At 37.5% G+C, this 17,094-nt stretch overlaps 1 protein-coding gene across 2 annotated transcripts in view; it reads right to left on the bottom strand.

Annotated features, from left to right (window-relative positions):
* The window catches only part of tprg1 (tumor protein p63 regulated 1), a 34,725-nt gene extending 18,031 nt beyond the window's left edge, over positions 1 to 16,694 (bottom strand). For both annotated transcript variants that reach the window (XM_002934051.3, XM_031902445.1), the window contains exons 1-4: positions 16,469 to 16,694; positions 14,356 to 14,532; positions 12,996 to 13,087; positions 8,552 to 8,728 (exon numbers count right to left, since the gene is read on the bottom strand). In XM_002934051.3, the coding sequence (XP_002934097.2) occupies positions 8,552 to 8,728; positions 12,996 to 13,087; positions 14,356 to 14,523 (437 nt within the window). In that variant the 5' untranslated portion in view covers positions 14,524 to 14,532; positions 16,469 to 16,694. The remainder of the gene's footprint in view (positions 1 to 8,551; positions 8,729 to 12,995; positions 13,088 to 14,355; positions 14,533 to 16,468) is intronic.
* Between the last annotated feature and the right edge of the window lie 400 nt (positions 16,695 to 17,094).

Raw genomic sequence — 17,094 nt, 5'->3', positions numbered from 1 at the left:
GTCCTACCGCACCCTAATGAAACATGGGACATTCTTGGAAGCAAGCCACAAAGGCCTGGTCATTAGAAACTCTAAAGAATCTGTTGCTTGAAATCCCAATAGTGGCATTTGGAATATGATCTCATGTGGAAGGCTGGTGCTCATATTCACATCCCTCTTAGCTACCGTGTAATACACAAACAGCATTTCTGGGCTTGGTTTACTGGCCAAAGAATTGTAACTATACAGATGTTTTCGTGTTTTACACTTGTCTTGGAATCGATACTAATTTGCCAGTTGAAAAAAAAAATTGGTTTGGTTTTGTATAATGTATGCATCCAGCATACTGGATTCTACAGATAACATAACCTTCCTAATCCTCTCAATTATCTTGTTTCAACTGTGGGTCATGTAAATCATGCACACTACACTTGCCTATTGGTAAAAAATACATATAAATTTATAACACATTTAAAGATGGGTTTAAAAAAATCTTAAAATTTTTAATTTTAATGGAGAACTCCAACAAAGAATTAGGCTAGATCTCCCTTAAGTTGTAAAGATCTGTGTCTCTACAGATGACCCCAGTAGATCCCCATTTTCTTTTCTGATGATTTACATTGTATGGTCTGATATGTGATTAGTTACCTGAGTTTATGGACTAACTGATAATAAATACAATATACACATACACACAATTTATCATTCACAATATTTGGCAGATTAGCAGTTATTCAGATTTAAATTAAACAGAATCAGGCCAGTAGCAACAGCTTTAAGGACAAAAGTAACCTCACTTTATGGTTTGTGACAACCTTTTGTGAGAAATCTTAGCTTTTCAATAGCAGCCCAGAGTACACTGGGCATGTGCAATGTCACGGACACTGAAACAGTGGTCTAGAAAATTTCAGGATAGGGAGCTCCTGTGCATTACATATAAGGCATGGATCATTACTATTATAGGGATGCTGAACGTCTGGGCTGGTACAGTCTTCTACCCATTTGCTTTTTTTTTACATGTTTTACTACAAAATTTCCAGACATATTTCTTAGATTATAGTTCTTCTTTAAGGCTTACAGTACTTTTTTTTCAAAACTATCAATCCCCCCATCACTTGGTCGCCTAACATCCATCATGCACTAAAGAGGTTTTGTGAGGGTAAGAAAAGGAAAGCAATGGCAAATTCACATTGTGCTGTGAGTGTACTCTACTTCTACAATTATATTAAGAAGAGATTCCTTTAAGTATATCATGTACTGAGCATAATCATGTTTATCCAGAAACAGGGGGTGGACTGGATTCTTTTTAACAAATATATACTATTTCACTTACACTATTTGCTATCTTGTATGTGTGTTAATAGCATTTACCAGAAGGGTAAGGCGTTTAAGATTTTCATTTATTTTGTAAAAACTTACATTCACCCATTTATGCTTCTGTTATTTGACCCTAAACAAGGTGTGCACACTAATATACAAAGATATTATAGTTGCAAAACTGCCTCTCTAATGAGGTGTAGAGGATAACTTAAGTAAAAGAATTAGACCACAAAATAATATTTGTAATATGAATGCATGTTACATGCTCTGCCCATACAAAACCACCATTGTATTCATATTAAATTCACCCAGACCATGAAAAAAAAATCCTAGCAAAGCAAGCGTGGATGTTCCACAAGAGTAAATGGTGAATTGCAAAAAGAAAACATCAGCTTCATAATAATATGATCTTAATGCTACAAATACAAACATCAAACAATGTAAGATAAAAAGACATCAGGTTGCAAAAGAAGAAAAATAAGCAAGGAAAACAGTTGCCACCCAGACAAAGAAAAGCAGTAGTTTCATCCATTACAAAGAGAATGCTTCAAAAATAGGTGAGGTAATTTTCAACATTTCCTCTGTCACGTCACAATCAAGTTGACATTATTGTCACTATATTTGTGGCTTGTCGAGGTAGCCACTAAACATTTAATGGCTTGGCACCATTCTAGTAAAGCATTCCCTAATACAGGGTATAACAGACTATATGCCCTGTAAAAACAAATTTTTTAGCAAATTAAAAGTGGCAGCTTTAAAGGTGCAATACTAGTTTATTAGTGTTCAAAATGACACACACTGCATTGTTTTAGGAGCACCCCTGGAACATTTTGAGATAAACGAGGAGATTCCAAAATCAGTAAACATAGGTACAGGTTTGAAAGGCGGCGCTGACTTTATAGTGACACTATTATTGACATACCCAGATTAGGTTAATGCTGCCACATGACAACCCTTATTGCCATCATCATGATTGCTGTTCTCCAGCAACATAAAAAAAACTGGGCAGCTAACTGGAAAATGAGGTTCAATGTTGACAAGTGCAAAGTTATGCACTTTGGTAGAAATAATATAAACGCGAACTATCTACTGAATGGTAGTGTGTTGGGGGTTTCCTTAATGGAGAAGGATCTAGGGGTTTTTGTAGATAACAAGTTGTCTAATTCCAGGCAGTGTCATTCTGTGGTTACTACAGCAAATAAAGTGCTGTCTTGTATAAAAAAGGGCATTGACTCAAGGGATGAAAACATAATTTTGCCTCTTTATAGGTCCCTGGTAAGGCCTCACCTTGAGTATGCAGTGCAGTTTTGGGCTCCAGTCCTTAAGAAGGATATTAATGAGCTGGAGAGAGTGCAGAGACGCGCAACTAAACTGGTAAAGGGGATGGAAGATTTAAACTATGAGGTGAGACTCTGTACTTACATTTTATAGGTAGGTTTTGAGAGAACTTAAAGGACATTGTATGTGGCAGCATTGCAACACCTGACAAGGCTTCATTTGTTTTTTTATTGACATTCTACTGTTGTTGAAAAAAGGCATGAAGTCAGGTCTCAGTAAACCTTAGTACTGACTACTAGCAATTAAGAAATATACTTTTCTCTATTACAAAGCTTCTAACATTGATCATAGTTAAATCAATTAAGCAGGCAGCTACTTGCCTAGATTTCTCTTCTAATTAAAGCTAAATAATCATACACTTGAGAAGGTCCTTGTTGTTTAGTAATGATATTATTGTTATTATAACATAGTGCTTCACATCACAAGCACAAAGGTATTATTTTATGGCCATTTTACCGCCTTTGTGGCGTGTTTTGTTTTTTTCTTTTTCGTTTTTGTTTGCTTGTTTATTTTTTTGGAACACATAGTTTTTCTTCCAACTTTCCTTTAGGCATTTATAGGAGTACAACCCTCCTAGGTCATTTATTTATAGACTAACAATTAATTGCCCCATTGTTAATCCAGACAGGATTGTCAAAGTAGACAGAATGGCTTCCAGGTAGCTGTAGCGTAAGTTTCTATTTGCACTGTGTATCGTACTGAAAACCAAGTAACCCAGATGGGCCATTCTGAAATCCAACAGGTACCACAAAGCTGTATTTAAAAAGGGAGATGGTAATTTAAAGCTTCAGGGACACAAAGTTGTGCTTATAGAGCTCCATATGCTCTAGACTAGAGCAAGGAGGTTTCCAAACTATGAGACTGGCCCAATGCTTTAGATGGGGTCCCAGCCTGAAAGCTAGTAAAGGTGAGATTTAAGATGAATTTATATTTGTTGACCCCAATAACCCTGACAATGTCTCAGGTGCATAAGTTTAATACTCACAAAACACAATGGTGAAAATGTATTGCACTTTCCATTTTACCATTATTTTAAAACCTTGTGATTATGACACATGGGCATTTCAGGGAGACCATAAAACAGTTTGTGCCAACAATGCTCCTGCAGAATTGTGTCACATTATTGTGCTGGTAGCACAGGAATGCTGACTTTCACATTCCTGAAAGATACCTGCCTACTGCCAAAAGTGTGTGCCTTTAACAGCTCACTTTCCATATTTAATAATACCATCATTATAATCAGAGGTTCATTCCCAACAATACAAGATGATCGTTTTTTTTTACATTTTGACACTTAATTTCTCTTGTCAACCCCCTCATGCTAGAATCCAGTCCCACAACAATCTAAAGGTGGCAACCCTATGGCAGTTGCAAACTTTGCATCCGCGCCTGTAGGTTTTACCAATATAGTAGTAAGTCAAAATATGAGCCCTCTTTACTGGATTGATTATCATGGTGACCCCTCTTTTTTCTAGCTTGACTGATCATCTTCCTGAGTTTATAAAGAACATAAAGTGGTGAATGAAGGAGGTGTAAACCATATCCAAGGCCAAGTGTTGGAAGAGCAGCATTGATTTCCACTGAAGAAGAAACACTGAACACGTCAACAGCACTTGCCAAGAAACAAAGGGACACACCATATCTCCCTGTACAGACCATGAGCAGGGATGGGAATGGGGTCATTCCTGTTGCTATGCCTTCAGATATCTCAACATTTGTATCTGCCCCCATTAGATGTATAGGGACCTATAACTGAATAAAAATATTCCTTCTTTAAAGAAGTTAAAATTCATAGATGTAATGCTTTATCTCATCAGTATAATTGATTCATGGTTTTGGTGTTACTTCCTAGTCATATTCTGCTGTAAAGTGAAGCTGTACAGTGACTATTCTAAACCAAAGTGAGATTTTCTCAGTTTAAGGAATGTAGAACATGCAGTGGCATGCTGGGTGTCTGTAACTGACATACACATGTGTACCCATTCACTTGCTTCATCATAATTATGTTCCTCAGGGAGGAGTTTTTGCACCAAACCAGTTGCATAGTACAACAACAAGAGATAATTACTAGATAACCACACATATCGGAGACACAATGCCAACTGCAAAGTAAAAAGATAACAATAACAAAATATAATGGGGGGGATGAAAAAGCCCAAATGACTATCAGCCTGGAGTTATTGGCTGGAAAATGAAAATAACTCAGAGAAGACAAAATGCATATTCAATTTGAAATTATTGCTTCCCGGCACTGAATCATTTCTCCCGCCCTAGCTTAGGGATAAAAGCATTTAATATGCTGACTTAAAAACTGGCAGCTCCCAGGCCACCATAAGAGACTAAACGTTCCCTGCCCTGTAACACGCAACTGCAGCTCTTTGTAATGCCAGGGCAACAATAAACATTTAGTATTAAACAGACCGTGCAGCTGGTCTAATATTTGATGGTTCCTAAAATACAGTTTTGTTCTATAGCTTTTTGACATGCTGGAAAAATGAATTAGAGAGGGGGCGTGAGAGAAAGGAACAAATAGGTTCAATAAACCCATTATCATCATCATTAAACTTATCTTGGAGCAGAATAATTAAAGCTTGCAAAAAATTCTTTACCCAGTCCTGCTACCAACACAGTTACTTCAACTTGAAACAGGGGGACACTTAAAACCATTAACAGATAACATACATAGACATATGCAGTCTTTGGTCAACTGGATTTTCTTTCCTGCCCAATGAGTACTTAAACATGACCAGTCAGATAGGATTTGATCAAGCCCCATACAATCAACAAACTAGGATATTTTAAACACTTATTCTGTCATGATCTACTGTTCTCTAGTTAAGTCTGAAGATGCACTGTTTGTAACAACAATTCCCAGCAAACATTTTATTTCTGATGAAGGAATATATTCCTTTTACAACAAGCAAGGAGTATATAGGATCATGGTAATCCTATCTAATATTACAACTGGTCACAACTGAGGGGGGATTATGAATTATGCAAGCAGCATCTTGACTAAAGGATATTTTAAATAGTATATAGCAATATAGTTTAGGCCATAACACTTACCAATTGAACTTCATGAAGCTGCCTTACATAAATAGGAGTACCATACAAAAAGTAGCCAATGGGCTAATTGATCAGATAGTTCTGTATGGCCATCTTTACTGAGGCCTAAGTACTGCACAAACCAAGGGAATATACTCAGGCAGCACTGGTGTTATTCTCTAAACTGTTCTTTGTCATAAAAGTACAGAACGTTCCTTTAGAAACTTTCAGTATTACTAAGATCTCCAGGTGAGTAATTTGGAAAGTATATAAATCTGCATCATAACAAAGACAAGTCATATCTTACTTTAACAAAGAAAATCTCATAATAAATTTAGCTTTAGCAAGCCCAGAGAATGCACAGTGTACTGGCACATATTCACTTTTGCATTATCTGGCACTAAAATCTCTGGGCAGCGAATGTCATATTCATGATGCTGCAGAGGCCTCTGCTGGCAAGAAACTGCAAAACAAGTTAACAAAGCCTGTTCCTCAGGATGTGGAGGTGTTACTTATTATTGTGTACATTTCTTCTGTCCCTTTTTCTACAATCCAGTGAGAATCGGCACCTTTGCCTAGGCCACATGTGGCAAACACAAGGCCGAACACAGTGAAAGTGGTGAATGTGCCTGGCCGTGCACCACCAATCGCCTGACTGCACTGTGACTGTGCCTGACCGTACAGTATCTTAATAAAAAATTGGGCCTGCAACTTAGCCTGTGTTTTAGAGTTTGGCCCCTTTATGTGATTGAGTTTGACACCCCTGGCTTGTTAAATTCATTTATACAAAGAGAGGGCAGGATATTATAACTTGGACTGAGATAATTTAAAGGGGAATATCACCAATTTTTTTTCAGTATGTCCTTAACGCTTTTCTGTGGTGATTTGAAAATTAATTGCGTTCCAATTATTGCATATTTGTAACACCAAATGGTTTCCAATCTTTGAACAAAATGTAACATTAGACAAAGGTAATGCAATACATTTGTTATTGCTACAAGGCCAGTTACATTGTTTCAAAATAAACTGGACAGTTGTGTATGTGGAGTTCCCCTATAAGGAATAGGTAGTTTGTACCATGAGAGTAAATCCTAAATTGGCCTTATTATCATGTCTCTGATCCTCTATAGCAGGGATCCTTAACCTTTTTTACTCATAGTGATAAGACAAAACAGAGGCGCCAAAAGGAAAATACAGTGGTTGCCTATTGGTAACCCTGGCTTGTGAGTATTTATTTGTTTATTCTACCATTACTCCTTGTAAAAACATATTACACTATTGGGGCTCTTGGTGTTCCTTTTTGTCTTCTTTTTTACTCATAAGCCATGTTCAGAAGTTAAAAGTGTTGGTGAGCCACAGAAGCATGAAAAAGGCTCTTTGAGGCGGGGGGATGCCAAAGAAGGACTGTGATTGGCTATTTGGTAGCTCCACGTGAACTGCAAGTCTCCAGGAGGCTCTACTTGGAGTAAAAGTAAAAGTCTCTGTGCTTCACCTTCACATTCAACATTCATGAGCCACTGGTTGGGGATCACTGCTCTAGCTGTAAATAGTACTTTGAAATGTCCCAAGCTTTGTGTAACTGTAAGCCATCATATTCTTTATTCAGATGAGTTATTCTCCCTAGATCTTAGTGGAACAGTCCTGTGTAACTATATTTTAGTGTTTTATCGAATGCCAATAATGGAGTCAACTTAAAGGAGAAGGAAAGGTACAATCACTGGGGGGGGGATAATTTTACTGGACAAGGCTGGCGCAAGTCAAGGCGGATTGTATTCAAACAGCCCATCCTAATTACCCCTTTAAAGGGATGGTAAACCCCAAAATCAAATTTTGCCTAATGTATCAAACTAAAACTTCTATTAAAAGTAGGATATGTCTGTCCCTCTACACTCTTGAGTCGAGAAACAATGTAGTAGAAGGCAGCCCTTCTCCAGTTCTCACAATGCCTTGCATGAGTCTGTGAAGATAATTTCTGCAACAATGATTTCAACAGCAATTAGATTTAACAAAAATGAATATTTCAATAAATGTCTACTGGAAAGTTACATAGAATTAGGTTTTCTTTAATAGGGCAAAATGTTATTTTTAGGTTTACCTCTCTTTAATAACAAAACACCTACAACTGTTTATCTTCCACACTAGGAAAATTACAATAATGGTGTCATTTTTTTTCTCCCAGGTTCCGCATACAACTACATCAAGAAGATCAGCTCAAAATTACGGAGATAGAAACGCCCAATCAAAATCTTTTAATCCGCCCGATTGACGAGACGACCGATATCCACAGCCTTTGTGATATGTCATCTTGTCGATCCGCCATACACGCACTGAATATTGTATGAAACGAGGTTTCGTACCATATTATCAATGCGTGTATGGCCAATGCGTGTATTCCCAGGGAAATGAGTTTTTCATAAACAATGTTGACTTTTAAGGTAGAAGTTAAAGTTATTTTTTAACTCTTAACCCCTGTGACAGTCTGCATGGTTTTATTTCTCAAATGTGCTTACAGAGACATCAGTCTTTGGCAACATTTTGTGAGACAAGACCAGGGCAATATGATCAGGTAGTAAGTAGACTCCCACTATATTTAAAAAGTAGAAATACTCCCCCCCCCAAAAAAATAGCAAGAAATCCAGACTACTGTTCTATTTCGTTGAACCTCATTTTGTAACCTAGGGCTGACCCACCATTTTCTTCTCTGTTGCAGTCATTTTTTACTGAAATGCTGCGCACACTGATGTTTAACACTTTTATATTATTTGTAGATTATGTTTTGCACAAAAGCAATATCAGGTACAAGGGCACAAATGTGGCCTTTCTTGGTCATGGTTTCAATTGTGCTCCTCCTTTAAAGTGCTTTACTTACTTGTCAAGAGATCTCTCAGGGAATGTGAAAGGTCCAAGACATAGTTTGTCAATGAAGTTGAGAGGAACCTTTTGAATCTGCTGGCAGCACAGCATGATAAAGTCATATTTACAAATGAAAAGGCTTTTATCAGTGATAAGAACAAGCCGTTCCTTCTCGTTGTTCCAATGATCAACTCTGCAGAGAATAAAAACATTAGTGGGTATTAGCAAATGTCATAAGGCGGCATGCTAAAAGCATCTCAAAATGTTTAGACATCATTTCATTTAAAACAAAGTAGCGAAGTCAATTTTAAATACAAAGTTCTTGCATAGTGCTAATGTTTGGTTCCAGAACAGGAGACGTTGTGGGGAATGGAGTGTCTTTGAGCTGACAAGATGATTTCATGTTCTCTCGTGTTTTTCAAATTGCTCTGAAGGTGGCAGCAAAATACCAATTCGAGTGTAAGTAAAATCACGCAAGTCTTTTATTTGACATTATGTGATTATACATTCTGAAATCTTGTTAAAAAAATATATCCCATCTGGATTATCAACAAAACTGTAAATCCTCACAGGTTTCTGGGAATTGCTGCATCCTTCTCTAAAACATTCTGACTGCCAAAGAGAATGTGAAAATAAGTTAGAAGCATCTTTTTTAGCAATAAACTGTACTGAAATCAAAGAACTTCCCTAAAAATAAAAGACTACCAAATGAGCAATCCTGTCTGTCTACAAACAATTAATTTAAGATGACTGTGCCAAGATTATTCAACCGCAATTATCTCAGTCTCAAGTAAATACAACCGAGAGTGCTGTAACCTAAGAGGTCAATGCGCAATGTCCACATTATGACACATGGCTTAAGGTATTTTATATATGCAACTAGTGGAGTGTCTGCATGTTTTATGTAGAAGTTGCAGACCTGCTGTTCTACATTGAACTTGTTATGCCTAGAGGCTTAAATGATGTTTATGGTCCACCATTTATAGATGGGAGGGGGATTATATTATATATAGAGAACAACAAAAGAAAAAAGCTTAGGTACACTTTTAGCAAATGAATATATGCTGTAGAGAAGGTTAAACATTTACAGATATTGATTAAAGAATTTTTTTTTTTTATTGTGAACCACTGTTTCAGCCTCCTCCTTTGTCAAGGTTACAGTGCAGTGAAGTGTTCAATAACAAACATATACCCAAACCCCTTAAAAAGAAATGGCGCACTTATATAAATGTAGTAATCACATATTCAGTTCATCATTATATCCTTGCATTTCTGCATGCATATACATGGCCACAATGGTTAACACATGAACAAATCTTAAATGTTGGATAACAGCAGACTGCATGGGCTAACTAATTTCTCATTTGTTCTTATAAAAGGACACCAAGTTAATATTAAGGAGACAGATTAAAAACACAAAGAGATAATAGAGATGTAGATAGATCGATAGATAGATAGATAGATAGATAGATAGATAGGCACATTCCAGCCATTATTGTTATACAGTATAAAGAAATTGTGGAATCTATTGGGCATGACTTTGCTCCATATAAACAGCAACATGATCTGGAAACCTGAAGACTCACTAGTGAGTTTATGGTACATCTGCAGGGAGTATGCTTTGGACCTTTAAGTCAATTTTTGGGGGGCTCTCAGAGGTGTCAGTAGGCATAAGGTACAACATAAACCCTAGATTTACTTGTAACCAACATTACAGATGAATATGAAGTTCTAGATGTGGATACTAGGAACCCCGCTTCATAATTGTTTTCAACTTTCCATCCTTTGTAATGTTTCTATACACCTTCGTCTGCTACCTTTGCTATAAAAATATTTACTTTTTATGATTTCATTCAGCAAATGGAGCTAGCAAACAAGCTAATATTTATAAATGGGCAGGTAATGTGTACTCAGGAGGTAAAGGGTGACATTTTATAACAGAATGAAAGATGGAAGTTATTATGATATATGTGAATATTGTTTGGTCAACAAACAAGAGGTCAAGATAGCATTTACACATCCCTGTATTTCTTTTAACTGGAAACTAGCCTGCTTTGGAATGACCAGTTGATCATTTCCTTCAACGGGTTGAAAAACTTTTTTTTGTAAATTGTGTGTTTTCTTTGTCTTGTTTTTAAAGTGGATATAGCAGTATTATTTGCAGACATTGTAATCTGGCCTGCCACCAGGAGTTAACTGAAGTCAATGGCCCCATGGCAAAGGGGGGGGGGGGTTGTGGGAGTGGGCTGGGTTTGACCAGGGTGGATCAGGGGCATAGCCATGCATGTGTGGGGCCCTTTTTTTTATTAGGGCCCCATTTTACTTGTTGGGCTCATAACCCAGTGGAGCCAGATGACCAGTGAGCTACTTATTGGGGTCCCCTTGGGGGAGGTGCCCCAGTAGTAAGGTAAGATTACTAATGTCAGCCTTGTCTGTTATGCGAATTGCAGGTTCATGAACGACGTCTCAATTTGGCCTCGGTGCTAGTAAGTATTGCCCAAGTGGGAGAAATGAGAACCCTTACTACTTTAGTATTAATTTCAATACTTCCATTACTTTCAAGTGTCCTTCTAGGATAGTTGCCAATATGCCCATTTCAAACACCCCAAAGGCCAGCTCTTGCTGGAAGTTTACTGCACTGAATTCAAACATATTTGACCATGCTACTCAGCCATCCAACCCTTATATTTCAACTTTTACTTTTTAGGTATATTACACTGTATGCTTAATATTAATTAAACCAAAAAAGAATGCTGAATAAAATTTGGCCAGCAGAGGGCAACAAACTTACAACAGATGGGAGACATATTAAATCCAACACAGTCACTGCCAGTAATATTATTTAATTTTCTGGTATATGGGTTTGAGTTTGAGAGACTCAGGAATTCTGAAATCCAAACAGTTTTGGTTACTTGTTAGGCCAAGGAGCTTACAATATTACTTTCTCAGCGCTATATTTGTAAAAGCATCACATCTGGTAGAGAAAATGTTTGCACAAACTATTTCCGGAAGGCAGTGCAGACACAGACAAAGATACTGCCACACAATTCTGGTTAATCTGGTATGAAGCTCAAGCCCTCATTTAAAATGCCTATATACAAGCAATCCTGTTGTTACACAGTTCAAATATAAAGTAAAATGTACTGTCTATTGAAACTGGTTTTGTAGAACTGATCAACATACTTTTTAAAATGTAGGAGGTAAATATGAAGATAAACAGTTGCTGAGCACTTTGAAACTCTTGTTCCAAATCTGCATACATGTGGCAGACTGTCAATCAGTCAGACCTTCAATCCTGCTGCCACTCATTCTCCCAATTACAGAAAATGGTTAAATAGAACACGGAAAAAAAGTATATTTTTTTATTTTGTTTTCAACTCCTTTTGTTTTAAACTGCTTTTAACTACTTACAGAGCACCCATTTAAAGAGCAGCTATCCACTAGAGCAAGATCCACTGGAGTCCCAGTGATTCTATTTATACTGTCTGTTCAGGTGCAACTAATTAAACCCCACCCACCTGAAACTGAGGGAAATGTACCTACAAAGGTAATGCTAAGCAAAGCTTCTGGCAAACTTGCTGCAGGCCTTATAGTTTATCAAACTTTGTAATTCAGCACCTTAAAAAGCAAAAACTTTGAAAAATTAAACCACAATAAATATTAATTTATTAAGGGTTCTTACACACAGGCATTTACAACTGCAATCCCTGCATGCTACATTTTATCTACATTTGGTGTTTCAGTGTACTCCCATGGGTGCAGTCCCTATAGAGTCAGTTAACTCCTTTGTTCCAGTTCAGTGGAACACAAATAGAATATACTACATGGGACTGCAGTGGTATATACCCTTCAGCAAGAACCCTTAGACAGAAAAATAAAATATGACCCTCTGATAAAATGTGTAAACCTGGAAGTAGCAAACACATAAGTCCACACTTTGCTGCCTGTGTGCAAAACAACCGATTGCATCTTTCAGTTTCAATTCTCTAAAGTTACCTGCTGAAGATTCTAAAGTAAAGGTTGAATGTTTGTTAGTCTTACAGTGGTCACCAGATAACTTGTATTCTCAGCAGGCTGTTCTGTGCCACATGCTTTTTTTTTTAACTACAAAATGTATCTTTATTACAGAAAATATTATTTATGGCGGTTCATTGTTATCGTACGTATATGTTCCTTTATAAGCAACCTACTGGGGATATGTTTGACTAGAAACAAATAGAAAACACATTTTGAGTGCCAACAGAGAGCTGGCACTGACAATCATTGAGCCGAAGCAGTTACAGCAGATAGAGTCTCTGTTGGAAATGGAATTGATCTGTAACTTCAGCATGAAACAAAATGAGCCATGCCACGTGATTCCATAGTTATCAGAGCAGATGCTAGGTCTATACAGGCAGATGTCTATCCATTTAATCTGTAGATACATAAGATAAAGAAATAATACAGAAAGCCATACTTACTCTGCCAAAAGCCAGGCACTGTTTACAGTTTCATTTTCCTTTGTCAAAATTTGGTTTCTCAAGTCTTCATTGGCCTGCTCAAATGCTCCCGGCTGAGGGGAAACATAGATCTTTGTTAAATAATTGAGTAAAATGTAAGATATTATTCTGCAATTCAGGAATGTCCAGCCAAAGGCTGTTCAGCTTTTGCCAAGGGCATAACTAGGGCTTTTTTTAGGGCTTTTTAACAAAAAAATTATCATCTTACAATGGATGATAGTAAATAAAGTACCACCTATTACAACTACTACCACTTAAACTACCTGCAGTGTAAAACTTTTTAGGGGCAAGGATTATTGTTAAATATCTTCTTGAAGCAATTTATATTTATTTTGGGACTATGGGCCCCTCTTATGGGGCATTAGTTAAGCAGAGCCCATTTATCTCATGAAAAGCTTCAAAATACATGTAGAATGCTAAATTACTCATCGTGATGCAGGCCCACATTTTGTTTGTAAAGCAACGCATTGATAGGTTTTTATTCTGGGAATCCCTGCCATCCTTTGAGACAATGGCCTTTTTTCTTATACTGTGGTTAAAAAATAAACAATTATAGGAGGCTACACAGTGTCAGAGTTTCAGGAGCACATTGATAAGTAAAATCTAGCAACTGTACCATTACACTTAAAGGAGAAGGAAAGGTAAAAAACTAAGTTAGCTTTATCAGAATGGTCTATGTAAATACAGCTATAAGCATTCACAGAAAAGCTGCACTGAGTCCTCTATCAAAAGATACACGGGATGTCTTGCCTTTCTTTGTGTACACATGTTCTTTGGTATCGGACTTCCTCTCTCAGAAAAATCCTTCATTCCAGGGGCTGGAGTCTGCACAGCTTTCTCCCTTCTCCTGTTTGCCCCTCCCATAAGTATGCATAAGAATTCACTCCTGCTCCCATCAGAATGTATGATCTATGCTAGCAGCAGAAGGAAGCTACGAAGACCAAGCTAAAATGGCACCTGCTATCTTAAACAAACAGAGGGGGGTTCTAGGTCTCTGTATGGTAAAGCTTTCTGCAGAATAAATATGGCATTCTAGCTTGCACTAATGTGGCTAATCTATTGGCAATAAAATGCCAAAATTACTTTCCATCTCCCTTAACGAGGCATTAATGGGCAATACATAAGAAGTAGCAGTCAATGGAGATTGGTATGTATGAGCTCATTGCAGTGTTGATGCGTATCTTAGCACTCATTTGCTAATATGGCTACAACATTTTTAAAAGCACTATGTTACATTCTAACTCTTATTTATTGTGAGAAACAAACATAGTTGTTTGGTTTTTTTTTTAATATATATATTAAAGGTAACAGATTTTTTTACCCTAGCCACAAAAAACTTTCTCATAAGGTAGGGTGGCACAGCATTTTGAGAAGATGACGGCTCTTGTTCCTTCTTGCTTGCAGTGTCCTTTGGGTCATCTGAAATAGGGAGATTCTTCCCTCCCAGTTCCACAGGTCGGAACTCCGCAGCTGGACCAGACTCAGCCATATTGTAAATCTAAAAAGGGAAATGGAGCTATAAATACAACTGAACTAAATAGCAAATTGTAAGTATATGTATGCTTATAATACAAAAGATTTGTGAATATCTTGAAAATAATATCCTTATAAAGGTGGTCCAGTCTGAATCTGTACATTTGTATACTAACAGAGCAGACACTGGTGCAGGGCAATCCCTAGTTCCCAGAATTTCTGTGAACCCATAATCTTGAACAGATTTGCCTGAAATTTAAAGAGATAACTCTCCTCTAACGTTATTCATTATATTCATTATGACTGAAGAAACCAGTGGCATACTGCCTTCCAGGTAAGTGGGTACTGGATGGACAGCAGCAGAGCCAGAACACATTGCAGGATGTTTCGAGCTGTAGAGAAGAGGTTGCTACTCTCCAATTCTAAGCCCACAATTCCCTAAATATTGGATCCTAAACTGACACAAACATTTAAATTTACATTCACCGATATGCATCCTTCAATACTACATTTTAATACAACATACATTTACCCTGAACTGCATGTATGGCACTATACCAGGGATGAATAACCCTCCAGCTAATACGAAACTACAGTTTTCAGCACCTGCTAGCAAATGGTATTTCCTGGGAGTTGTGGTTCAACAACAACTGGAGTGTCACAAGGCAGACATGTCTGCATTATATGTATGTATATCTTTATTTATAAAGCGCTACTTATGTACGCAACGCTGTACAGTAGAATACATTAATACAAACAGGTGGTTATTAAGATAATAAATAAATACAATAACAATAAATACAAGATACAGTTGCAATAAGTTAAGAGTCAAAGACACAAGAGGATGGAGGTCCCTGCCCCGTAGAGCTTACCATCTATATGGATTATCTATAGATTATATTCACCAAGCAAAGAAATTAGTAAACACAAAAAGGCAAATCGATTTAGGTTTTAAGAAGTCAGTCAAGGCAGTTGTTAAGCTCACCAGTCAATGAAAGCATTCACTTCACCACTTATTGCTTAGTTAAGACCACATGCATACTGATTAAAAAAACTTGCTGTGTCATCACTGTTTGTTCTTGTCTGTTATGACCCATAATATCATTTAAGGCATTTCTATTACACAGCCATAAGCACTTAAGGATCAGTAAGCACATATGGCAATAGTATGTGTCTAACATTATCTGATCCTTCAAAGACAAACATTATCTGATCCTTCAAAAACAAAAAAATAATATAAATACAACAAGCTAATTTATTAGGTCAATTTGACACCAGTGCATAAATTCAAAGTAACCATTTGAAAGTACTATTCATCAGTCTGGTGCAGTTTGAACACTGAAAGTAAATGTCTGGTCAGTCACTAGAAGTTATTGTACATGTGGCAATTTGTACCTTTAAGTAATTGTGTCACAACACATCTTGTATTGAGCCTGTTGGGTAGAAAAACCTGTTTGACAGTAACAAAAATGCTGCTGCACATGGAAAGTACATAGATGTGACCCTGCTGACATGTCATTACATCCAACATTTAGTGCAAATACAGTTAATGCAGATATTATAAATGCTGTACGGATTTCCCAAGACTGTCCCTAAACTTCTGGCTCTGGGAGGGCAGGTCCCTCAGCTTTATCAGAGCATTACTTCTAATAGAACAAAGGGTGGGGCATTTGCAAAACAATTATTGCCGTTTGTTTTTGTTTAATACTTGTTAAATCCACTTACACATTTTAGTTCAAGCAAAGTTAAAATGGGCTTTAGAAATAGTCACTATAACATGCAGTACTTTACACACACTGGCTTTCTTACAACTTTCCATTTCCCCTTAGAGACACACAATGCACTTCCTGGTTTGCACACAAAACTGACTGTCTGTCTGTCTGAGTAACTGAGTTGAATCTTCTGCTTTCCCCAGCCAGCCCCCCTGGCCCCACCAATCACTTGCAACAGTTGCATCTTACCCGGGCCTGTGCCCAAGGACGGCCTGTAGTCTGTGTCTGGATCAGGCTCGGCTGATTCCCAGGCTGCTGCTTCCACACACCCACAAGCTTGTGATCGTTGTTGGAAACATAAAGGAGGAAGTGGCTGGTCACATATTATACATCCTGCAGTTAAAGTGGAAGGGTTACTTTTCTTTCTGTTTGTTTGGCTTTCTTCTATTGTTCAGCTTTAGCACTTATTATGTGGTGTCCCTAGAGCAATAAATACAGGGGAGATAAAGCTGGGGGAGGATTCCCTTTTTAAGCACATTTTGTGGCATAAATATGTCTACCAATAATTCACAAACATTTGAATACCAGTTTTATTTTATTTTCTTTTAAAACATCAAAAAATAGGAGTAACAGGGTAACCAATAACTTAACTTCACCTTTCTGTCACTAACGCATGCAAAATTAGTTAACAGAACCAAAAAAGTTAACAGCATATGACATTCTGACATGCAAGTTAGGGATAGGGTTGCTGCCTTTCCCCCCTGCCGAAAGCTGGGGTCAGGGGTGCTGTCATTGGGCAAGAGACAGTGATGTCATGGGGTGGTGACATCACAGGGCCAGGGCTATGATGTGGCAATCCGCGATTGGTCAATCAT

Source organism: Xenopus tropicalis, chromosome 5, assembly GCF_000004195.4.
Source record: "Xenopus tropicalis strain Nigerian chromosome 5, UCB_Xtro_10.0, whole genome shotgun sequence".
NCBI lineage: Eukaryota > Metazoa > Chordata > Amphibia > Anura > Pipidae > Xenopus > Xenopus tropicalis.
The sequence above is the reverse complement of the archived record's forward strand: the minus strand, read 5'-3'. Positions and strand labels throughout refer to the sequence as shown.